This window comes from Lactuca sativa, chromosome 7 (genome assembly GCF_002870075.4).
Source record: "Lactuca sativa cultivar Salinas chromosome 7, Lsat_Salinas_v11, whole genome shotgun sequence".
In the NCBI taxonomy this organism is placed as follows: domain Eukaryota; kingdom Viridiplantae; phylum Streptophyta; class Magnoliopsida; order Asterales; family Asteraceae; genus Lactuca; species Lactuca sativa.
In genome coordinates this window covers 172805431-172830805 of record NC_056629.2, presented here as the reverse complement: position 1 = coordinate 172830805, position 25375 = coordinate 172805431, and the positions used below count along the sequence as shown (strand labels likewise).

The 25375-nt window shown below is 35.8% G+C and overlaps 3 protein-coding genes across 3 annotated transcripts; all 3 read left to right on the top strand.

Annotated features, from left to right (window-relative positions):
* The first annotated feature begins 1654 nt into the window (after nucleotides 1-1654).
* LOC111902826 (glycine-rich protein 3 short isoform-like) lies at nucleotides 1655-2362 on the top strand. The gene is made up of 2 exons (XM_023898644.3): nucleotides 1655-1818; nucleotides 1949-2362. The coding sequence occupies exons 1-2, from the start codon at nucleotides 1716-1718 to the stop codon at nucleotides 2221-2223; spliced, it is 378 nt and encodes a 125-aa protein (XP_023754412.1). The 5' UTR covers nucleotides 1655-1715; the 3' UTR covers nucleotides 2224-2362.
* Nucleotides 2363-13213: 10851 nt separating this feature from the next.
* LOC122194910 (glycine-rich protein 3 short isoform-like) lies at nucleotides 13214-14128 on the top strand. The gene is made up of 2 exons (XM_042896233.2): nucleotides 13214-13370; nucleotides 13509-14128. The coding sequence occupies exons 1-2, from the start codon at nucleotides 13268-13270 to the stop codon at nucleotides 13802-13804; spliced, it is 399 nt and encodes a 132-aa protein (XP_042752167.1). The 5' UTR covers nucleotides 13214-13267; the 3' UTR covers nucleotides 13805-14128.
* Nucleotides 14129-24249: 10121 nt separating this feature from the next.
* LOC111902828 (glycine-rich protein 3-like) lies at nucleotides 24250-25078 on the top strand. Its single transcript, XM_023898645.3, has 2 exons — nucleotides 24250-24407; nucleotides 24538-25078. Exons 1-2 carry the CDS (start codon nucleotides 24305-24307, stop codon nucleotides 24852-24854), a joined length of 420 nt encoding a protein of 139 aa, XP_023754413.1. The 5' UTR covers nucleotides 24250-24304; the 3' UTR covers nucleotides 24855-25078.
* Nucleotides 25079-25375: the final 297 nt, after the last annotated feature.

Here is a 25375-nt window from a genome sequence, read left to right as displayed (position 1 = left end):
GTTTGATGTTATGGGATGAGTTCCTTTTGCTTTGATCTCGCATAGGCATTGCCAAACTATTCGTTGGCTTGAGTGTGTGCCAACTCGTTCACATGTAGGAAGCAACAATGTTCTTTGATAAAATATGTCATGTGTCGATTGTGGATATGGTTGTTTGTGGAGTTCTTTTCTTTGGGGACATCCACTAGCAACTTGCTTCATTAATATTAGGTTTGATGCTCTAGGGTTATACTCAATGGTAGAGGCTTCCTCATTTGCTTTTGTGACCTCATAGGCTTAATCACCTTTGTTATAAGAGCACATCTTATAGGATAATGACATATGTGTTATGATTTTTTTATTATGTTTATGCTTTGGCTTTTCTTCGTGATACAATTTCAGCTTTGACTTTAGTAGTTTCACTAATAATGACATTAACCCTCCTAAATCCTAACATGTTTTGGCGAGTGCCTTTTTTAATAAAATTGCCAAAGACATGATTTTTAAGTGTCTCCAAACACCACATTCTTAATATTTTCTTGTGACATTCCTATTGATGGCCTTGGCTAACATATGTTACCGTTGGAGTATCATGCTATCCTCAAGTATAACCTTAAGATCACATTATTTCTGGTTGACAGGATATATCTTATTTATTATTTGGAGAGACCACAATACATTGTAGAGAGCTCTCGGGTTTCAAGTACAAACACAATTTGGTTAGGGACGTTATTTTTCAATTTTTTGGTATGTCAATGTTTCAGCCAAGAAAGTGGCACCTGTTAACTTCATGATTGACCCTTTGGATGGTAGATCAATGTTTAAACCGACTGATGTTTTGATTTTTGGATGGGTAGGATTGAAACATGCATGTGTGGATCTAACAAAAGTTTCCCTCTTACGGCCTTTGGCAGTGAAGTTTTCACTGTAGGGCACACTTTAAAATTTGCCTCATATAAAGTGTCAAACCAAGAGAAAACGTACATGACAATTCAACACATGTTTATACCTTTCACATTAGATTAATTTAGTTTTTTTGCGCCAGATGTTGTAGAGCTCGTGATTGGAGTCCAACGGGTCATACATAGTAATGTTGTGACCCTAGATCTAGGATGTGATTTTCTAAAAAAATTAGTTTTACTATTCGAAAAAGGGTTGCCGTGCAACTTCTAACTCGTTTACCTGTTATGTCTATATAAAACTTTTATTAAGATATTTATTTAAAACTTTTAACTAAAAAAATTAGAACTTATATACCAAAAGCTTAGGACCTACTCTAACTACAAATTTTGAAGGACTTACTTAATAGGGTTAGACAAAAAAAATGAGAGGTATAACTATAGACAAAGGAAAACATAGTACATTAGTCTCACATCCGCTCCAAGAAGAATAAGGAACCAGTCAGGTTGAACTTGATTTTCTCATGAACCAACCCGGTTGAATCTGGTTAAAGAATAAGCAACCAGATATTCACTGAACGAGAAATCTTTGAATATAAAACGAATTAAACAAATGAATTGAAAGCGGCACAAGATGTTGAGGATAAGAATTAGGTTTCAAAATGTCAAAGCCAATCAAAGCTTGGTCCCACCAGCTCCTAACCACCCAACCAATCTGCAATAAATCTTCATCTGCATAAATCCTTCCATAAATAGAGGAATATTACCACAATGCTTCTTCATCCTTCTTCCATATAGTTTCTTTCTGAATATATTTTTTTTCTGAAACACGTCAAAATGTCTTCCAAGACTTTCCTTCTTCTTGCACTTGTTCTGGCCACTATTCTTTTCATTAGCTCCGAAATGGCTGCAGCTAAGAACCTGGAGTCCAACAATCACAGTGAGTAAATTTAATGTTCATCTATAGATGAAATTGGGTTTTTGTACAGGATGTTTCCTTTACAATTCCCGGAATTCTATACAGGATTCATGCAATAAAATGTACATTACTGAAATGATGATTGATGCAGGTGAGGTAGAAGATGCAAAGTATGGTGGTGATGACCGAGGATACAACAACGGTGGTGGAGGTTACAACAATGGTGGTGGAAGATACAACAACGGTGGTGGAAGATACAATAACGGTGGTGGACGATACAACGGTGGCGGCGGCCGTGGAGGAGGATATTGTAGATATGGTTGCTGTGGTGGTGGACGTTACTACAATGGAGGGTGCAGGTGTTGCAGCACTTATGCAGAGGCAACTGCATACAAACAAGCTCATGAGGCCCAAACTCACAACTGATATAAGCATTTAAGCTCTATTTCACTATGTGTAGTATATACCGGCCTTAGTGCTTATGTTTTATAAGTGTCGTTGTATGGTTTTCTGATGATGTGTGAACTTAATAATTCTATAATGAAAATATTAAAATACCTTTGTATGTGGGAGTGTACACCTTCAGTCCTTTGTTTCTATCGTAACATAGCAGAGACTATGTTCTCTATATAAATGTGAGTTTTAGGTTTGAATATGAGACAAAGCAAGGATTTATAAGATAAAATATAAACTAAAATAAAAAATTCAAGAAACAGACATAGATTTCTTATATCCAAGCAATACATAAAAAACAATACAAACATATTTGAAATACAAAATGTGAATATAGAAGAACAAGAGAGAGAAGATGAAAAACTACTGGAGGAGCATTTTTATTACCAAGAAAACTATATGTCATAGAGTTCATATACATATACATATATTACATATCTAGTACCTGTATTTTGCAATAATATTTATACATAACTATATAATATGTACTAGGTAATGCTCCTTTCCATTAAATTTAATTTGTTTTAAATTTACCGGCAAAACAATTATGAACATATGCACTCAACATTAAATATTAAACCAATATCAAAATCTAACTTCCACTTTTTAACATTCCCAAGATTTAAATAACGAGAGAACTTCCACTTTTTAACATTCCCACTCAATCATGACATTGAATCATGATATCAACGATCTACGACTCCTTGCAAATAAACTAATATTGTCAAACAGGCAGGATTTTGGTAAATATATCTACAACTTGATTAGTTGATTCAATTTCACAGTTTCTATGATTTCTTTTGAGAATTTTTTCTTAAAAAATTACATAAATGGTTTCTGTTGTTTATCATAAGGTTACAAACTCAAACTCAGTCGTTACTAATTTATTTTGACGAAGATGGTTCCTATGATTTCCTAAACTTTAACGAACTGTCCATTTTGCTCACACCGTTACTCTTCGTCCGTTAATAAGATGACAGTTTGGTCTTTTCACGTTTAGCATGGACTAATTTTGTGACCATAGTAAACCATATGGAAAATGTATATAATTTTGTCTATATTTTCTGTTTATGAGTTTGAAACTTTTCCATCACTTTACTTAGTCATTTTGACTATCCACTTTCAACTTTATAAAATGTTACTTTCATCATCTTATTTTTCTAAAATTTGGTTTTTATCCTCCATGGTACATATAATCTGACTATTCTTGATAACTTTCATTCGTTAACTTAATAAAAGTTAATTTTTTGAGTGCCTATTATTATTTATGTGTCGGTATAAATTCATGTTCGTCATCTTTTCTAAGTAAATTTAGAATTTTCGTTCGTTAATTTTTTTTTAAAGTTCACTTGCTTTTTTATGTACGTTTCAGTATAAATTTGAATTTGTGTATGTTTCTACGTAATTTATTATGTTTAATTTTATGTATGTTATTATGTATGAGCGAAGTCACATATAATACGTTTTTGATTATTTGAACTTTTGTTCGTTAACTTTTAAAAAATATAATCTTACTTGCTTATTTTTATATAGATGTCGGTATAAATTCGAGTTTTCTTTACGTTTGTTTTCATGTACGTTTATGTATGTTTCCTACGAATAAGTTTGATCACATATAATATGTTTTTATTTGACGGTATAAAACGGAGTTAGTCAGTGGTATCAACTTTATATGTTTTTTACCAACATATACAATGATATCTAACTTTTATCAATACAATCGTATAAATTCAACTTTTATCACTACAATCGGTAAAAGTGTGATTAAAAGTACTGAATTTTTTAAGTTGAATTTTGATGATTATATTGATAGATGATACATCAAAACATAACAAAATATGCACGAACGAAAAAAAACAAAAGTGTGATTAAAAGTACTGAATATTTTAAGTTGAATTTTGATGATTATATTGATAGATAATACATCAAAACGTTACAAAATAAGCACGAATAGAAAAAACAAGCGTGTACATAAAAATAAGCATAAAATCAAGAAAAAAAATGTGGAAACATAGACAAACTACAATTTATATCGTTACGTATATAAAAAAGCAAGTAAGATTTACTAATTAAAGAATGAAAGTTTTAAATTTACATCGAAACGTTGACCACTTTAAATTTATACTCACACATACATAAAAATTAGCACCAGAAAACATGTTCTTTTAAGTTAATGAACGGAATTTATAAAGGAAAATCAAATTATATAGATACTATGAGAGATAAACATGAAATTTCAAATAATCAAAAGCGTATTATATATGACTCGACTCATATGTAGTACATGTACATAAAATTTAGTAAGAATATGTAAACAAATTACGTCGACACGTAGAAAACACAAATATATACCGATGCGTACACACAAAAACCAAATAATTTTTTTAAAAAAAAAAGTTAAAACCAAAATTTCTATATTTTCGTCGAAACATCGACCGCTTTAAAGTTATACCAACACATACATAAAAATAAACTCGTAAAAAATAGTTTATATTTAACTTAACGAATGAAAGTTATTAAGGAAATATATTACTACAGGAGATAAAAACGAAAGTGCAACTAATCAAAAATGTATCATATATGGCATACTCATACATAGGAAAAATATATAATATTAAACATGAAAACGTAAAAAAAAAATTACAGTGATTCACACCATAGTTTATGTGAAGAAATGTCAAAAAAGGAAGGGAAGATGATTCATGAAGAAGAAAGAGAAAAAGAAAGTACATACTTCTTTGATACATGAAGGAAAACATACCAGTTTAATTGAACCCCAATCGTCATGAATGAGGTGTAGTGGTGAAACGCAATTGTTGGTGCGGTGAGCGTGAGGAGTTGAAGTCGCTGACATAGTGACGTGAGGAGTTAGAGTCATAGTTGCTTATGCTAGGAGCGAGCATGATTTTGTTAGGTCTCTCTACTTTGTAATCGATTTTGTAAAAGGATCGTTGGGTTTGCAAAATTATAAGATCACAGCCTTTGTAGTTGACACACACATTTTGACGGGGGTATACTCCATGTTTCATTAATTGTGACATCAATCTTTTGACATGCAGAATTACATATTGTAAAGACTTTAAATTTTAGGATATATGACATGTTTTTTATGATATACACTTTCATGTGTTCATAAACAAAGTTTGTCGGATCGTCCGACTCGCTGGTATGTCAATTTTTTTGGGTTAGGTTACAATTCAGAAGGAACACAATTTTCTAGGGGGGGGGGGGGTTGTGTTTCTTCCTGGAAGGTGTGAAAAGTTGTGATTCTAAGTTAGAACAAGAGTTCGGTTATCTATCTAACCCTGGTTATGCGTGGTCATGTTTCATTTGGCGATGTGTCGATGGCACTAGATTGTAGCAGAGTGTGTGCTTTAGAATGGTATGGCTCCTAGATTTTATGACAAGTGCGGAGTGGGATGTTGATTGGGTTCCTACCAGTTAGTGGAATGATGGCAGTGTGTTATAGGTCGTTGTGTAACGCCTGATTCCTGGTACAGATTTAATTATAACTGATTCATTTTTATAGAGCTACTCGACGAGTTAGAAGCTCCAGTCTCGTTGAGTAGAATGAGATTAGCCGTGGGGTTTTAAGCAATCTACTCGACGACTTGAGAGCCCTCAACTCGGCGAGTAGGTATGCCAGAATGAAACCCTAATTTCGGGGTTTTACACCTTATTTAACCATCTTAATCCCCACCTTATGGCCTCATTTCCATCCTCCAAGTCCCAAACCGTAATCCACGAAACCCTAGAGCTTTATGAGAGTTACTGAGCCATTTTGAGTGAATTTTGTGTGTTGTTGAAGCTTGTGGAAGAAGAAGGAGCTAGAAGATTCAAGGAGAAGATAGTAGATCCGGAAGAACATCTTATTCCCTTCATTTTCTGGTAATCAAGCTTCTACCTTGTTTATTAGTTTATTATACCTCCTTAAGTCCATTTTATTGGGTTTTGGGTCCAAGAAGCTTGACCCTTGGGATATGGACGTCCCAAGCAAGGATCCCTTCAGATTTGGGATCATTAAGGGTTGTTAAGGCATAAAGGTGCAAACTTTATGCAATTAAAGCCCCCAAGCAAGCCCTAAGGTGTTGGTTTGGCCTTTTAAGCCCAAAATGCCATACAAGGAAGGAAAGTCTGAGACTTTACGTGTCCATTTGTTGTCTAGGACCTATATCTACATTTTCATGCTTTGGTTTGGAGTCGTATGGTTTTTGGACAAAGATCTATGCCCTAAAGAGATAGGATTTTAGCTAAACCCATTAAGAAGGACTATTGACGGGTAAAGTTCGAAACTTTACCCTTAAGAGGCCATTCCCAATATGTAGATGAAGTATGGACTTTGGATCTGGAGAGCAGAGGCTTAATTTGTTAAGATGACTGAAACAAACAGAGGAACTCATCAAGTCCATAGAGGAACTCGACAAGTCGGGTCGTGTTGTCTCGTTTCAGCTTAAGGTAGAACTCGACGAGTTTGTGAAGGGACTCGACTAGTTGATTCGCCAAATCGCGACTATAAGCAGACAGGGAAATCGGCGAGTCAAGGGGTGACTTGGCGAGATGGATCGCGATTTCAGGATTTTTAAGTTATAGAACTTGGCGAGTTGATAGGTCAACCCGGTGAGTTAGGTCAACTTAGAATGTTGAGTTTGACCAGGGGTAAAAAGGTCATTTCACCCTTAGAAGGATTCTCCGTTTTTGACTAAGTTATTAATGTGAATGATAGTCAGGGAGTCGTTGGAGCAGTAGTCGGAGATTCCTTACACGAGATTTCATCAGCCAAGTTAAGAGGTGAGTTTCCGTCAGTATGAATGGGTCGAAGACACCAATGTTGGCCCGTATGGAGTAGCTAAGTGTAGGCTGGGCCCATCTCTTAGAATTGTTTATGTTTAGTAGCTAAGTTTTGGCTGGGCCCGTATCTTAGAATTGTTTATGTTTAATAGATAAGTGTGGGTTGGGCCCGTATCTTAGACTTGTTTATGATTAATAGCTAAGTGTGGGTAGAGCCCGTATCTTAGTATTACCTAAGTATGTTTATGAACTGGTAGATTATGTTATACATGTTGTCTGCGTGATAGTTGTATGTATGTTTAGTTAGCGGAGTGTGGGCGGGGACCCGTATCTCCCGGCTAGCGAAGAGTGGACGAGGCTCGTACCTCCTAGCTAGCTGAGTGTGGGTGAGGCCCGTATCTCCTAGTTAGCATAGTGTGGGCGAGGCCTGTATCTCATAGTTAACTGAGTGTGGGCGAGGCTTGTATCTCATAGTTAGCCAAGTGTGGGCAGGGGCCCGTATCTCATCGAGTTCGGGCGAGGCCCGTATCTCCTAGTTTCATGTTATATGTTATGTGTATGGAAAGGGTAGTTTGGGAAGACTCAAAAAGCTTCGTGCTTACAGTTTTCAGTTTTGGTTTCAAGTACTTCCGGTAGCAAAGGCAAGAGCTCGGGATGATTGCAGTGCACACACCATTTGTTCATCCTAGGATGTTTTAGACTCTGATATTTTGGCACATGATTTTGATACAATATATTATGATGATGATTCGAGATACATTACTTATGTTCTTATGGGATGATGGATGGTATTTATGGTTTTATAAATAATTAAAAATGGAATATATGGACCGTATTTTTGGGATGTTTCATGTTGGATGTTGGTTGGGACTTATCATGCTTGTGGTCGGATGATGAAAACAACAGTAACAATTAGTGAGCTTCTCATCCTAATGGTTGAATGGTGTTACGAAGTGCTGTGAGCCATCGTGGATTTCATTTTTTAGTGGCGGCCGACAGTTTTGTAGTGGAGACCCAAGTGTGGGTTTATTAATTGTGTGGCATAGGCATACAATGTGCAGTATAATGTTGTCGCTGACAGCTCAGTAACCGGCATGTTGTGTTTGACAGTTATAGGGTGTTCACAGAAGTCATGGTGGTATATTAAAAACTCATTATTGGGTTTCTTATTAGCGGACCTATGTTTGTTTTATGATGAGGTTTCATGTGATCTCTCCCCTATATTTCCTATGTCATAGTGGTGTGCATACTAGACTAGCTGAGTCTTAGTAGCTGATAGATGTCATGAGTATTTTCAGGACCAATGATAACCCATGGGTCGCTGATGACCCATAGTTTTTTGAAATCACATAGGGGTATGGGTATGCTGGTTGGAATGCCAAGAGATCAGTGATGCAGGTGGTGATAAGTCTCTGGGATGTTTTGGTAGATGGTTGTGCACCTGAGCTGTTGTGGGAGTTTGAGTGTCGCATAGGGTTTTGTACTAACCATGGTTATGCTTGTGGTAAACGTTGGTTACTCACGACTTGCCAGGAAGTCAAGTGTATATTTGAGAACATTTATGAGGTTTCCAAATTTAGGTTGGGTTGGAATTCTTGATCGAAATGTTTTGAGTGTTGATATACAGTTTAGTGGTGTTCCTGATCAGGGGCTTGGGGTAAGAATAACGAGTGGATGATTGTCATCCATTATGTATGTCTCTAGAGTTGGACTGTTGGACTCCTAATTTTGTAAACTACATTGATGGACATGGTTAGAAGATACAGTTATGGAAGTTCGATCCCAGTTAAGTGGCTTCGGTATGAGTTGGTTCTTAGCTTTGGGAGAAAGAAGTAGTTATTGAAATTGAGTGTTCCAAATGTTTGGGTGGTTTATTGGCATCCGTTGGGTTATAGATGGCCTCTCGAGTTCGATATGGATGTATTGATTATGTGAAGTGGTTGGAGGTAGAATATGAATTGTGTTATCGCAGTTAAAATTCTAACCACGTCATATTTCGAGGGGGAAATCTAATTTAATCGGGGGAGAATTATACACTACCCTTTCCATATTACTGGTGTATTAAGCCCTTTTTCCAACTAGTGAGCTAACGCTTTGCATAAAGTTGTGGTCTTAAAGTTAGAGTTACATCAATAATATATACATGTAACAGTGTAGATATTCTAGAGGGTAGGGTGGGGTTGGGTTTTCAAGTGCCCAGTGAAATATATGCTCTATCAGCAGGAATCATACTTGATGCTGATTCTCACCTTTTTTATTTGTCGGATCAATAATGCAAGACTTTAAATTGAATGGATACAACATGAGACTTCCAATTTCATTCAGCCCAAGTCGCATGGTAAGAAGCCATCAATGTGTATTCAGATATTATACTAATGGTTCTTGTATATATAAGATGTAGATTTAGGGTTTAGTGTTTAGAGTTTCGAGTTCAGGGTTTCTAGGTTACGCTTTTAGGAAAACAAATTGGCTTGGAGCATCAAGGAGTCAAGGCATGACTTTTAGGAAAAATAGGTGTCACGCTTGACCATGAGGAGGTTGTGACATGACACGTGGAAATGAGAGTCATGGTGTGACATTATGGTCCTAACATTGTGAGGCTGGTTGCAGCCAAGCCCATGAATTTTAGGGTTTTTTCCATATGTAAGGAACTTATCTCATAACCTAGGGTATCTTCTTCAGCATCCTTTCATTCCAAACAAGACGCTAGCCCCATAATTGAGTTCTTGAGCATTTGGTGGTGTTTTGGTGACTTGAAGAAGAACGGATCATCTTTGGAGGATAGATCCAACTTGCAAGCATCATTTTCATCTTCTATCAACATTTATGGACCTTTGTGAGTAACCAAGATTCAATCTTTATGATTTCTTGTTGCTAGATCTAGGGTTTTATTCATGATTATCCATGGTTAGATGAGTTAGAGTGTTGGGACACCATAAAGTTAGCAACTTTATAGGTCCTTGGAGTCCCTTGCTGCTTATATGTGGTGGATCTGAAATTTATGTGACGTTTGAGCTCATACAAGAGGTTTTGACCTCCTTTTCTTCATAAATTACCTAATCTGAACTCAATTCTTGCATTGGACATACAAGACCTTAAAGCATCGATTTTTATGACTTTTGGGGTGTTAGGAAGCCTTCTAGAGGATGTGGATTTGTGGCATAATGGATTAAGGGGTTTTACTCATCTAAATGTCATTTAGACAGTTCTCACGACGTGATGCTATGCCTGTCATGTTGTGAGGATCGAAGGATTGTTACTATTTGGTCTTTTAGCGGCTTACGACGTGACCAATAGATTTTCACGCCGTGAGAGGTAGTTGGCCTATTTTATTAATGTTCTTCCATGTTTTTTGTGTTAGAAGGTTTGTGGGAGCAAGCAATGTAGAAAAGGGAGAGTATCGTAGTGTTTCTCGGTTTTTCGATTCAGGTGAGTTTTCCTCACTATACCCGTGGGTCAAAGGTACCAATGTCGACCCACTAGATTTGGTTACGTATCATTTTGTATAGGATATTACTACGTTGTAGTGAGCTGTTTGATAAATTTATATCCTTATGTGGTATGATGCAGTAGTAGTGGTATGTTGGTTAGAGTATCAGTTGGCTGGTTAACGTCTAGATGTGGCTCTAGAGTATGATCATCTATTCGGGTGGCTATCCCACCTCTGGTTACTTATGGTTGTGCATTCCATGGAGATTTGTTGTTTGTAGAGTAGTGTGATGTTAGTGGTCTAGTACACGATAGTGAGTTGTATTATTGGTAGTTTCCTATATTTATGTGCCTACTCGATCTGTTAATTGTTTATATGTCGACATATTGTAGCAGTTAGGTTGAGGTAGCAGGCCAACAAACCCAAAAAGCAGTTGGGTTGAGGCAGCATGCCAACAAACCGAAAGAATGGTTAGGTTGAGGCAGCAAGCCAACAAACCTAGTATGCAGGTTGTATATATGTATTTGTTGTGTAAGGTATTTTGGGGGAACTCACTAAGCTTCATGCTCACCCAAGTGTTATTGTTATCGGGTATCATCAGTGATCATGGAAAGACGAAGGCGTGACTGCATTCAGGAGTAACAATGAAGATTCTGTGTTTACTATAATACTTAGATTTGCAAAAATTTACTTTGGAACTATTGCTTTTCTTAACTTGTATTATGAGAAGGAGCAGCCTTACCTTAATTAAAAATGAAAATTTTTGGTTGCGAAAAATGTGACGTTATATTTAAACTGAATATCAAGAAAACTAAACTATTTTGGCATTTATGTGATGGTAGGAAGTTTCGTGAGGGGTATTGCATGTCAACATTAGGAGGCCATTATTAGGGGTGAAGTTTTTGGGGGAGCTATTAGTAAGGACGTGTGGTTTATTAGTGGCTTAGCTATGAATAAACTTGCCAACATTGTTGTTTATATGCCCGTTCTCCAAATAGGTTTGGTGTTATGGGGTGATTTCCTTTTGCTTTGATCTCGCATGGGCATTGCCAAACTATTCATTGGCTTGAGTGTGTACCAACTCGTTCACATGTAGGAAGCAACAATGTTCTTTGATAAAAGATGTCATGTGTCGATTGTGGATATGGTTGTTTGTGGAGTTCTTTTCTTTGGCGACATCCAATAGCAACTTGCTTCATTAATATTAGGTTTGATGCTCTAGGGTTATACTCATTGGTAGAGGCTTCCTCATATGCTTTTGTGACCTCATGGGCTTAATCACCCGTGTTGTAAGAGCACATCTTATGGGATAATAACATATGTACTATGATTTTTTATTATGTTTGTGCTTCGACTTTTCTTCGGAATACGATTTCAGCATTGGCTTTAGTAGTTTTACTAATAATGACATTACCACTCCTAAATCCCAACATGCGTTGGCGAGTGCCTTTTTTAATAAAATTGCCAAAGACATGGAAGTACATTTCAACCTGAAAGTTAGAAAGAAACAATTTTTAAGTATCTCCAAACACCACATGCTTCATATTTCTTATGACAGTCTTATTGATGGCCTTGGCTAACATATGTTACCTTTGGAGTATAATGTTATCCTTAAGTATCACCTTATGATCATGTTATTTCTGGTTAACAAGTTACATCTTATCTATCGCAAGGCATGATTGGACTCTTTTGGAGAGCACGTAATATATTGTAGAGAGCTCTCGGGTTTCAAGTACAGACAGAATTTGGTTAGGGACGTTGAATTTTTTGGCATGTCAATGTTTCAGCCAAGAAAGGGGCACCTGTGAACTTTATGACTGACCCTTTGGATGGTAGATCAATGCTTAAACCAACTGATGTTTTGATTCTTGGATGGATAGGATGGAAACACGCATGTGTTGATCTAACAAAGGTTTCCCCTCTTATAGGCATGGGGAATGACGTTTTCACTGTAGGGCATACCGCTTTAGAAGATGCCTCATACAAAGTGTCAAAACAAGAGAAAACATGCATGACAATTCAACACATGTTTATACATTTCATGTTTGAAAATTTTGGTTTCTTTGCGCCAGATGCTGTGGAGCTCCTGATTGGAGTCCAATAGGTCATGCATAGTAATGTTCTGACCCTAGATCTAGGATGTGATTTTCAAAAAGATTTGTTTTACTATTCAAAAAAGGATTGCAGTGCAACTTTTAACCCGTTTACCTGCTATGTCTACATAAAACTTTTATTAAGATCTTTATTTAAAACTTTTAGCTAAAAAATTAAAAAATTTTAGAAATTATATATACCAAAAGCTGAAGACGTACCCTAACTAAAAAATTTGAAGGACTTAAAAAAATGAGAGGTATATAACTGTAGACAAAGGAAAACATATTACATTATTAGTCTCACATCGGGCTCCAAGACGATAATGGTGGATGGTTCATAAATAAATGTTGACCCGTTCACACTTCTATACCACAAAGTTTGTTGAGTTGGTTTTAGTTAAAAAATAATAATAATTAAGGTTGAACTTGGTTTTTATACTGAACGAGACATCTTATATGACATCTTAGAATATAAAACAAAACAAATGAATTGCGGCACAAGATGTTGAGGATAAGAATAGGTTTCAAAATGTCAAAGCCAATCAAAGCTTGGTCCCACCAGCTCCTAGCCACCAAACCAATCTGCAATAAATCTTCACCTGCATAAATCCTTCCTCATAAATAGAGGAATATTACCACAATGGTTCTTCATCCTTCTTCCATATATTTTCTTTCTGAATATATTTTCTTTCTGAAACACGTCAAAATGTCTTCGAAGACTTTCCTTCTTCTTGCACTTGCTCTAGCAACTATTCTTTTCATTAGCTCCGAAATGGCTGCAGCTAAGAACCTGGAGTCCAACAATCACAGTGAGTAAATTTAATGTTCTTAGATGAAATCATGAAATTGGCTTTTTTTACAGGATGTTTCCTTTAAAATTCCCAGAATTCTATACAGGATTCATGCAATTAAATGTACATTACTGAAAAAATGATTGATATATGCAGGTGAGGTAGAAGATGCAAAGTATGGTGGTAATGACCGTGGATACAACAATGGTGGTGGAGGTTACAACAACGGTGGTGGAGGTTACAACAATGGTGGTGGAAGATACAACAACGGTGGTGGAAGATACAATAACGGTGGTGGACGATACAACGGTGGCGGCGGCCGTGGAGGAGGCTATTGTAGATATGGTTGCTGTGGTGGTGGACGTTACTACAACGGAGGGTGCAGGTGTTGCAGCACTTATGCAGAGGCAACTGCATACAAACAAGCTCATGAGGCCCAAACTCACAACTGATATAAGCATTTAAGCTCTATTTCACTATGTGTAGTATATATATATATATATATATATATATATATATATATATATATATATATATATATATATATATATATATATATATATATATATATATATATATATATATATATATATACCGGCCTTAGTGCTTATGTTTAATAACTGTGGTTGTATGGTTTTCTGTTGAAGTATGAACTTAATAGTTCTATAATGGAAATATTTAAACACCTTTGTATGTGGGAGTTTACTCCTTTGTTTCTATTAAAACGTAGCAGAGACTATGTTCTATATATAAATGTGAGTTTTAGGTTACTGTTACATGAATATGAGTTTTAGGTTACAAGACAAAGGAGAATAAAGCAAGGATTTATAAGATAAAATATAAACTAAAATAAAAAATACAAGAAACAGACATAGATTTCTTATATCCAAGCAATACTTAAAAAACAATACAAACATATTTGAAATACAAACATATTTATTACCAAGAGAACTATATGTCATATACAGAGTTCATGTACATATACATATATTACATATCTAGTACCTATATTTTGCAATACATTACATAACTTTATAATATGTACTAGTTAGATTTTGACAAGGCGTTCGACTCTATTAATTGGGAGTACTTGGATTCGGTAATGTCTCAAATGGGATTCGGGAATAAATGGAGATCGTGGATACGAGGTTGTCTCTCTTCGGCTCGGGCATCGGTACTGGTTAACGGATCACCTACTGCAGAATTCCGAATAACGAAAGGGGTTAGGCAAGGAGACCCACTCTCACCAGTGCTATTCATCATAGCTATGGAGGGATTGAATGTAGCACTTAAACCGGCGGTTGAAAAAGGAATTTTTCAGGGCATCCAAATACATAGGAATGGTCCAGTATTGTCCCATCTATTCTATGCAGATGATGCATTATTTATGGGAGAGTGGTCAAAAGTCAACATCAAGAACCTTGCACGGATCCTCAAGTGCTTCCATGTGTCGTCGGGTTTACGAGTCAACTTCATTAAATCAAAAGTATTTGGTACTGGTGCTTCGGCGACTGAAACATCTCAATGGGCGAATATCTTGGGCTATGAGGAGGGAACTATGCCGTTTAAAGGAGCATGGGGGACTGGGGATTGGGTCCATCAGATCTCTAAATATCGCTTTGTTGATTAAGTGGTGGTGGCGTCTGAATAAAGAGCCGAAATCACTTTGGGCTAGGGTCATTAGTGGGATTCATAATCTCATAAACAAACCAATGGCATATTTACATAAAAAGAAAATTGTTGGAGTATGGGGAAACATTGCAAACATTAAAAATGATATTGAATAATTGGGGATCGGGTACAACAATATTTTTAAAAAATCTGTCAAGTCTGGGACGGAAACACAATTTTGGAGAGATTATTGGGTGGGAAACACCACTCTCAAAGAAAAATACCCGGGTCTATACGAGCTGGAGAGGAAAAAATCGTGTTCGGTGGCTGAGCCAATTGGGGAAAACGGGTTTACAGGTAGGTGGTATGTATGCCCTAGTTCGGCTGGCTTGTCAGTACAATACAACCTTCTACTGAGGGATATCGCTAATACGACCCCTAGTAATGGAGAGGACCAGTTTCGGTGTACCCTTGCACCTGATGGGGACTATTGTGTTGGTTTAATGAGAAGCAGAATTGAAAACAAATCAATCACAAATGCAAGTGAACTGAGAATTAGTTGGGGGAAAACTGTTCCGATAAAGGTATCTGCTTTTATTTGGAGAGCCAACATGGGGAGGATTCCTTCGGCCATAGAACTCAATCGCAGGGGCTTGAAGTTAGGCTCTACTTATTGTAGCTCGTGTATTAGCGGAGACGAGTGTTGTGACCACCTGCTAGTTAAGTGTCCTTACGCAACTATGGTGAGGAATTTGATTTTTCAATGGTGCAACATCATCAGCCCTCAGATGGAAACAGTCGGAGACTTGATACAATTTGCAGCGAACGGGAGAGGTAATGGGAAGAGTAAGGTAAGGCTCACAGCTATATGCTATTGTCTCATATGGTGCCTATGGAGAGCCAGAAATGAACGAATTTTTAAAGGAATGTTTATTGCGCCTAATCGAGTAGTGGAGAACATTAAATCCCTTGTATTCTTATGGGTGAAATGTAGAGGGAGTGGCAATTATGAGAGGTGGGAAGACTGGGATATTTCTCCATCTCTTTAATCTGTATTTTGTTATTGTACTTTGTTATTGTACTGTTTCTTTTATCCTGCCCCCATTTAGCTTCTCGTTATTTGGGGTGCTCTATAAAATTTCGGCTGTTTCAAAAAAAAAAAAAAAAAAAGTTAACAATGCTCCTTTCCATTAAATTTAATTTGTATTAAATTTACCGGCAAAACAATTATGAGCATAAGTACTCAACATTAAATATTAAACCAAGAACTTCCACTTTTGAACATTCCCAAGATTTAAATAACGAGAGAACTTCCACTTTTTAACATTCCCAAGATTTAAATAACGAGAGAACTTCCACTTTTTAACATTCCCACTCAATCTTGACATTGAAACATGATATCAACGATCTTCGACTCCTTCCAAATAAATTAATATTGTCAAACAGGCAGGATTTTGGTAAACTTGATTAGTTGATTCAATTTCACAGTTTCTATGATTTCTTTTAAAAATTTTTACTTACAAAATTACATAAATGGTTTGTGTGGTTTGACATAAGGTCACAAACTCAATCGTTACTAATTTGTTTTGATGAAGAAGGTCGCTACGGTTTCCAAAACTTGAACTAACGGTCCATTTTGCTCACACCGTTACTTTTCGTCTGTTAATGAGATGGTAGTTTGGTATTTTTCATGTTTAGCATGAACTAATTTTGTGACCATGAGTAAACCATATGGAGATGTATGTAATTTTGTCTACAGTTTATTTTTATGAGTTTCAAATTTTTCCATGGTTTTACTTAGTTATTTTGACCATCCACTTTGAACTTTATAAAATGTTATTTTCATCACTTTATTTTCTAAAATTTTGTTTTTATCTTCCGTGGTACATATAATTTGACTTTTCTTGATAACTTTCATTCGCTAACTTAATAAAAGTTAATTTTTTGTGTGCCCATTATTATTTATGTGTCTGTATAAATTAATGTTCGTCAACTTTTCTAAGTAAATTTAACATTTCCGTTCGTTAATTTTTTTGTTTTTAAGTTCACTTGTTTTTTTTATGTACATTTCAGTATAAATTCGAATTTGTGTATGTTTCTACATAATTTATTATGTTTAATTTTATGTATTTATTACGTATGAGTCAAGGAACATATAATACGTTTTTGATTTTTTTTTATGTAAGTTTCACTAATTTTTTTATAAATTAAAACAAATTAAAAAAAGAAAAAAGAAAACATAAACGTGATCATAAGGCATTAACCCATCTTCATCCCTTCGTCTTCGTCTTTACTCTAAACAACGAATCCACACAGCATCGCCTCAAAGCCCGTCGGAGACACCCTCATCTATTCCACCTCCGTCTTCTCTTGTCGGAAACGTCCATCGACAACCAACCACCACCAGTATCTACTTCGCATCCCTGTAACGCACCTACAGTCCTCCAACCTCTTGAAACGGTGGTGATACTACTCGATCGAACCATCTTTGGAAAAAATCCAACACCACACTGCCATAATCGACATCCTACAAATTGATTAAAGAGCACATACACATACAAAAACAAACTTCTAAACTCTAACCTGAAATGCCCTTAAAGCTTCAAAATCGTCAATGATAATCGAATCCTTCTCTAATTCTTCATGTACCCCCAACAAACATTCTTCTTTCGACCATGAGAATACACACCAGAACCTTTATAGGTTTTGTTTGGTTTTTTATTCACATTACAACATTGCATTTTGAATCTACCCCTCTTCTCGGATATCTTTGTTCTCAGATATCTTTCTACTCTTGATTCTCTCCTTTTTCTCAGGTCTCTTCTATATGTATTGACTGTACTGTTGTACACAATTTGTGAAGTTGTATTAACTATATATACATGGTATTCTAGACATAATTTCATTATTGGTACTGGAAAAACGGAGTCTACTTGAGTTGCACGAAAGGTGTTTGACGAAATGCTTAAAAGAGACATTTATGTGAAACGAATTTGTAAAATGAACTTCATATGAGTTGCTCGGTTTCAAAGTTGTTGTTAGTGAAGTACAATTAGGATATTTCAATGGAGGCGCAGGTTATGGTCAAACAATGGTCAGGGGAATAGATTTTACAGGCTTATTCGGTATCACGTCACATAAGGATGTTTTAAAACAGGAAAATGAGAGTTCATTCCCTTAATGTACAAAAAAAAAGTTGGGTGACCTTTTAGAAAAAAAAACACGATAAGTTTGATAGGCTAATATGACATTTTCCCGAATAAGTTTGATCACATATAATACATTTTTATTCGACGTTATGAATTGGAGTTAGTTAGTGGTATCAACTCTATATATTTTCTTAGCAACAAATGCAATGATATCTAACTTTTGTCAATACAATCGTCTAAATTCAACTTTTATCACTACAATCGGTAAAAGTGTGATTAAAAGTATTGAATTTTTTTAGTTAAATTTGGATGATTATATTGATAGATGGTACATCAAAACGTAACAAAATAAGCACGGGTGAAAACAAACAAAAGTGTGATTAAAAGTACTGAATTTTTTAAGTTGAATTTTGACGATTATATTGATAGATAATACATCAAAACGTAACAAAATAAGCACGAACCAAAAAAAAAAAACAAGCATGTACATGAAAATGAAGAAACAAAATTTATGTCGAAACATAGACAAACTAGAACTTATATCGTTACGTGCATAAAAAAGTAACTAAGATCTTTTAATTAAAGAATGAAAGTTTTAAATTTACATGGAAACGTTAACCAATTTGAATTTATACTCACACATACATAAAAATTTGCACTAAAAAACTTGTTTTTTTAAGTTAATGAACGAAAGTTATTAAGGAAAATCAAATTATATAGATACTATGAGAGATAAACATGAAAGTTCAAATAATCAAAAAGTGTATTATATGTAACCCAAACTCATATGTAGTAAATATACATAAAATTAAGCAAGAATATGTAAACAAATTACGTCAACATGTAGAAAAACTCGAAATTATACCAATATGTACATAAGAAAACCAAATATATTTTTTTTAAAAAGTAAAAACCAAAATTTCTAAATTTTCGTTGAAACATCGACCGCTCTAAAGTTATACCAACACATACATAAAAATAAGCTCGTAAAATATAATTTTATTTTAAGTTAACAAATGAAAGTTATTATGAAAAATCAGATTACTACGGGAGATAAAAACGAGAGTGCAACTAATCAAAAATGTATCATGTATGGCATACTCATACATAGGAAAATATATAAAATTAATTACGAAACCGTAAAAGAAAATTACATTGATTCACACCATAGTTTATGTGAAGAAATGTCAAAAAAGGAAAGGAAGATGATTCATGAAGAAGAAAGAGAAAAAGAAAGTACATAATTCTTTGATACAAGAAGCAAAACATACCAGTTTAATTGAACCCCAATTGTAGTAAGTGAAGTGTATTGGAGAACCGCAATTGTCAGTGCGGTGAGCGTGAGGACATGAAGTCGCGAACACAGTGACGTGAGGAGTCAGAGTCATAGTTACTTATGCCAGGAGCAAGCGTGATATTGTGAGGTCTCCGATAAAAAGCCCTAGTTTGTAAAAGGGTCATTGGGCTTACAAAATTATAGGATCACTGCCTTTGTAGATGACACGCACAATTTTACGCGGGTATACTCCATTTTTCTTTAATTGTGACATCAGTGTCGCACCCCCAAACCGAATTGGCGGAAACATTCGGGGGCGGAGGACGTCATGTACAATATCATAACAATGCATAATAGTAAAAACAGGCAACAACATCTATTTCATTAATAGAATAATTCTATATATATATATATATATATATATATATATATATATATATATATATGTGTGTGTGTGTGTGTGTGTGTGTGTTCCTTTGTAAGGTTTAGATGACACCAAAAATGTACAATCAACATAAAGACGAGTCGTGGATCCACTATGTCCTTCAAAAGTTGCATGGATGTACATGTCTTATTGGTTCTCTGAGAATACAAGTTATCTTGAAAGAGAGTATCAACATAAATGTTGGTGAGTTCATAAGTGTCTTAGTGTCATTTAGTAATTTAAACCTCGAAATATTTGTATTAAAACCTTGAAAAGTTTGTAAAGTTTTTTCTCAGAAAATCCTATATTTCCTGCTTAAAATGAATGTAGCCTTCTACTCGAGGCCCGACTGTTTTACGTGTTTGTTCTCGTATAAAAATGTACTGGTTGAATATATACTTGAAATAGTATATATAAAAATGTAGTAGAACTTTATATATGTATAACAGTATGTTTTCTTCCATTTATTACTATCATTTGCTTGAAGAAAAGAAATGCTTTATCTTAGTAATGACACTACCGAATATGAAATGATAAAACTGAAGACTCATAGATGTATTAAATGTACAATACTCCTTAGAGAGTCTTATTGCCTTTAATTCCGGTTCGGTTAATTTAAAGGACTAGATGTGAATTAGTTGTAACCATACTGATTGACGGCTGAATACATGACGACCCTCTTGCGTCATAAAATAGTGAGGTGACATTTTGTCACCCCTTAGCCTTACCGGTTGGGACTATAGCTAACAGTCGGGGTGTGGGAGTGTCCGTCGCGTATAGATCTATACACATGATGCCCGCTCTCCCTCTAGGAGACTCTGGTTACAAAGGTGATACAACAATGTATTGTTGTATCATGTAGTTGTATTTCACATTCTAGTTATTGTATTCTTACTGTACTTATGTATATGTATATGTATATGTCCGTTCCTGTTCTTGTATAAGTATATGTCCTTTTCCATTCTTTGTATATGTAAATGTATGTGGATATGTTCGCTTCTGTTGTTCATATATGTTTGCTAAACTATACCTATTATAGCTTACTACACGTTTGTGTGATCTTGATTTGTAGGCGAGGCTCAATTACTCAGCTTGAACAGTTGAGTTAAGTAAAGCTTTTAAAGACAAAATATTATATTCTATTACGTATTTAACATGTATAACTATGAGTTAATCGACAGTCGGACTAGTGTATCCTACCCTAAGCCCACAACCAAACAAGGATCAGGAAATAAGGTTATCCACAATAGTCCTAAATCCATTAAAGCATACTTATGCACTAATACATAAATGAATATGGTTTTTGAAAGTAAAAGGATTTGACAAGAGTTTAAAATAGTTTAGAAAGGGTTTTATAAAGGAATCTAACAATGTTTGAAAAGCAGTTGGAAAATGGTTTGAAACAAGATGTTTAGCAAGTATATAAATGTTTATACCAGCACGATTTCAATTGTATTTACTTGTATTCCCCACCACCCCCTTAAAAGCATTTAAAACAGTTTAAAAGGTTGATTTCAGGGGTACGAACTCACCTATAGTGAGTTGTTCGACTGCAAGATCGTGAAGGATGTTGACTGCTAAGTGAAATCTCGGGCACGAGCAGACCCTAATAATCATATAATAGTACATATATGTATATAATTAGTGTTTATACAACTAATCATGATGGGAATCACTTTAAGGACTAGGAAACACTTGTTTTGAAGTGTTACAATCACATATGATTGCATATAAGGGGGATATAGCCTCACAATTGGAGTGTAAGTCCAGAATGCATCAGTTTTGTATGTGTGCGGCCAGGGTGTGCGGCCCAAGTGGGTGTGTGGCTACACACTCCCTATGGAACATGCTAAAGTGTGTCTTAAGGCCTTGGGAATCATCTAGGAAGTGTGCCTTAGTCGTAGCTTAACTTAAAGGGGGTGTTTCTTATCATTTTGAGCCCCAAAAGGGTGTGTACGGCCACACAAAGGGGGTGTATGGCCGTACACCCTTAATGATCTTGTAAAGATGGTCAAAAGTGTTCTTTAAGGCCCTAACTTGCATCCCCTAAGTGTTCTTGAAAATGCTTTTTCATAGAATGTGAGTTTTGAGGCTAATATGCACCAAACAAAGGGGTGCACGGCCACATGAGGGTGTACGGCCGTATACTCCTTGATGTTCATGATTTTGGATGATTTTTAATGTCATAACTAGTAAGTTTCAAGTATTGGAAGGAGTACTTACGATATAGAAGCCTTTAGGGGTGTTTGAGGTCCAAGAACTTAGTAGGTGTTCTTGGTGTTCTTGGTGAAACTGAAGAACACTTGAAGATCTACCAAAATGAAGTGATTTCATGGATGAAATTAGTGATTCGTACAAGAAAGAGGAAGAATCAACCAATCAAGGGAAGAAATACTTACAATTTTGGAGATATAGGTGCTGAATTGGATGATAGTTGAGAGCATACACGAGTTCTTGGCTAAGGGAGGAGAAAAGAGTTGAATGGAGGCTAAGTCCCCCATTTATAGACTAGAGTGTACGACCGTACAATCCTCATGATGGAGTGTATGGCCATTTTATGATGTGTTTGAACTTGTGTAACCCATTTCAACACTCTAACTTCAAGGTATTAAGCTTAGAACTCTCTAATTTCCTTAAAACAGTGCTAGAAGGTGGTAAAACGAGTCTGAACTTGATTGATTTGAATAATTGTACTAGATAGAAAATTTGGGTTGTCACAATCAGGCTTTTGACATGTTAGAACTGCATATTGTAAAGCCTTTAAATTTTAGAATATATGACATGTTTTTTATGATATACACTTTCGTGTGTTAATAAACAAGGTTTGTCACATTGTCTGACTCGTTGTTACGTCAACTTTTTGGGTTACGTTACGGTTCAGAAGGAACACAGTTGACTTGGGGGGGGGGGGGGGGGGGGGCATTGTTTATCTTCCTGGAAGGTGTAAAAAGTTGTGATTATAAGTTAGAACAAGAGTTTAGTTGTCTATCTAACACTGGTTATGCGTGGTCATGTTTCATTTGACGATGTGTTGGTGGCAGTGAATTGTGGCAGAGTGTGTGCTTTAGAATGGTATGGCTCATGTATTTTATGACAAGTGCGTAGTGGGATGTTGATTGGGTTCCTAGCAGTTAGTGGTGCGATAGCAGTATGTTTTAGGCTCTTAGATGTTGGTTGGCAGTCATCATGCTTCTGGTTGGATGATGGAAAGAACAGTGAGAATCAGTGAGCTTCTCATCCCAATGGTTGAATGGTGTCACGAAGTGTTGTGAGCCATTGTGGATTTCACTTTTTAGAGGGTGAGATAGTATTTTAGTAGAGACCCAAATGTGGGTTTGTTAATCGTGTGTCATAGACGTGCATTATGCACTATAGTGTTGCCACTGGCAGCTCAGTGACCGGCATGTTGAGTGTAACACCGTAAATTTTCAAACAAAATTTTTATTTTTAAATCACATAATTCTCATTAACACATTTCTCAAAAACCTCAAAGAGTTAAATTTTCAAAAACACAAATCCATAATTATTTGAATAAAAACCCGGGATCCTCAAAACATAACACCATCTCGTGTGTACAATTAAGTCGGCACCTTCCCGCGATCCTGAGAAATACCTAAAACACATCACATAACACGGTAAGCACAAAGCTTGGTGAGTTCCCCAAAATACCGCACACATCTCATTAGCCACTCATGGCTATCTCTCAATAAAGACCTTCCGATCGATATGTCTCAGTGGAGACCCTCCGGTCCCACAACTCGAGTTGGACCCTCCGGTCCTAACTCAATAAAGCTCGGAATAATGCACAATATAAATCACAAAGACATAATGCAAGATATCACAATACTCAATAATAGCATACAAGCCCTCCGATCACACAAGTTACCACTCATGGTAAGTAATAGGGTGAAGACCCACCTCGTAAGCAAGGAAGTAAACCTCGTACCCCTCAAACGGTCTATAATCTCCGCCTACATGTGATAATCATCTATAATTAACACTTATAACCTGAACTCTAAATAAATTTAGTCAACCTCTTGCTCTAACTCTTGGAATGGGTAAAACACCATTTTACCCCTCCATGGTCTCCATAAATTAAGAAATGACCAATTTGTGTTCCGTCTTCTCACTGTCAGTTTTTATGCAGTTTTTATACGTGAATAAGGAACCAATCATGTTGAACTTGATTTTCTCTTGAACCACCTGGTTGAACCTGATTAAAGAATGAATAAGAAACCAGATGTTCACTGAACGAGACATCTTATATGACATCTTAGAATATAAAACAAAACAAATGAATGCGGCACAAGATGTTGAGGATAAGAATAGGTTTCAAAATGTCAAAGCCAATGAAAGCTTGGTCCCAGCTCCTAACCACCCAACCAATCTGCAATAAATCTTCATCTGCATAAATCCTTCCATAAATAGAGGAATATTACCACAATGCTTCTTCATCCTTCTTCCATATAGTTTCTTTCTGAAACACGTCAAAATGTCTTCGAAGACTTTCCTTCTTCTTGCACTTGCTCTAGCAACTATTCTTTTCATTAGCTCCGAAATGGCTGCAGCTAAGAACCTGGAGTCCAACAATCACAGTGAGTAAATTTAATGTTCTTAGATGAAATTGGCTTTTTGTACAGGATGTTTCCTTTAAAATTCCCAGAATTCTATACAGGATTCATGCAATTAAATGTACATTACTGAAAAAATGATTGATATATGCAGGTGAGGTAGAAGATGCAAAGTATGGTGGTAATGACCGTGGATACAACAACGGTGGTGGAGGATACAACAATGGTGGTGGAGGATACAACAACGGTGGTGGAGGTTACAACAATGGTGGTGGAAGATACAACAACGGTGGTGGAAGATACAATAACGGTGGTGGACGATACAACGGTGGCGGCGGCCGTGGAGGAGGCTATTGTAGATATGGTTGCTGTGGTGGTGGACGTTACTACAACGGAGGGTGCAGGTGTTGCAGCACTTATGCAGAGGCAACTGCATACAAACAAGCTCATGAGGCCCAAACTCACAACTGATATAATTAAGCATTTACGCTCTATTTCACTTTGTGTAGTATATACAGGCCTTAGTCCTTATGTTTAATAAATGTGGTTGTATGGTTTTCTGTTGAAGTATGAACTTAATTGTTCTATAATGGAAATATTTAAACACCCATGTATGTTGGAGTGTACTCCTTTGTTTCTATTAAAACATAGCAGAGACTATGTTCTATATATGAATATGAGTTTTTAGTTTACAAGACAGGAGAATAAAACAAGGATTTATAAGATAAAATATAAACTAAAATAAAAAATACAAGAAAATGAAATGATAAAAATTCTTACCAGACCTGAATCTATTATATACAATCAACACATAAAAAACAACACAAACAAATTTGAAATACAAATGAAATATGTGAATATGGAAGAATAAGAGAGAAGATGAAAACAGGAGGATCATTTTTATTAACAAGAGAACTATCATAGATTCTAAGAAGTTGGTCGTAGCTTTGCAATCACACATCATAACTTCAAGGTTTGTATTGCCGTCAAAT

What these genes read in the sequence shown, in the direction of transcription:
- LOC111902826 (XM_023898644.3), top strand. Translation starts at nt 1,716, where the DNA reads ATGTCTTCCAAGACTTTCCTTCTTCTTGCACTTGTTCTGGCCACTATT. An exon ending in CCTGGAGTCCAACAATCACA is followed by an intron (nt 1,819 to 1,948) that starts GTGAGTAAATTT and finishes TGATTGATGCAG; the next exon opens with GTGAGGTAGAAGATGCAAAG.
- LOC122194910 (XM_042896233.2), top strand. Translation starts at nt 13,268, where the DNA reads ATGTCTTCGAAGACTTTCCTTCTTCTTGCACTTGCTCTAGCAACTATT. An exon ending in CCTGGAGTCCAACAATCACA is followed by an intron (nt 13,371 to 13,508) that starts GTGAGTAAATTT and finishes TGATATATGCAG; the next exon opens with GTGAGGTAGAAGATGCAAAG.
- LOC111902828 (XM_023898645.3), top strand. Translation starts at nt 24,305, where the DNA reads ATGTCTTCGAAGACTTTCCTTCTTCTTGCACTTGCTCTAGCAACTATT. An exon ending in CCTGGAGTCCAACAATCACA is followed by an intron (nt 24,408 to 24,537) that starts GTGAGTAAATTT and finishes TGATATATGCAG; the next exon opens with GTGAGGTAGAAGATGCAAAG.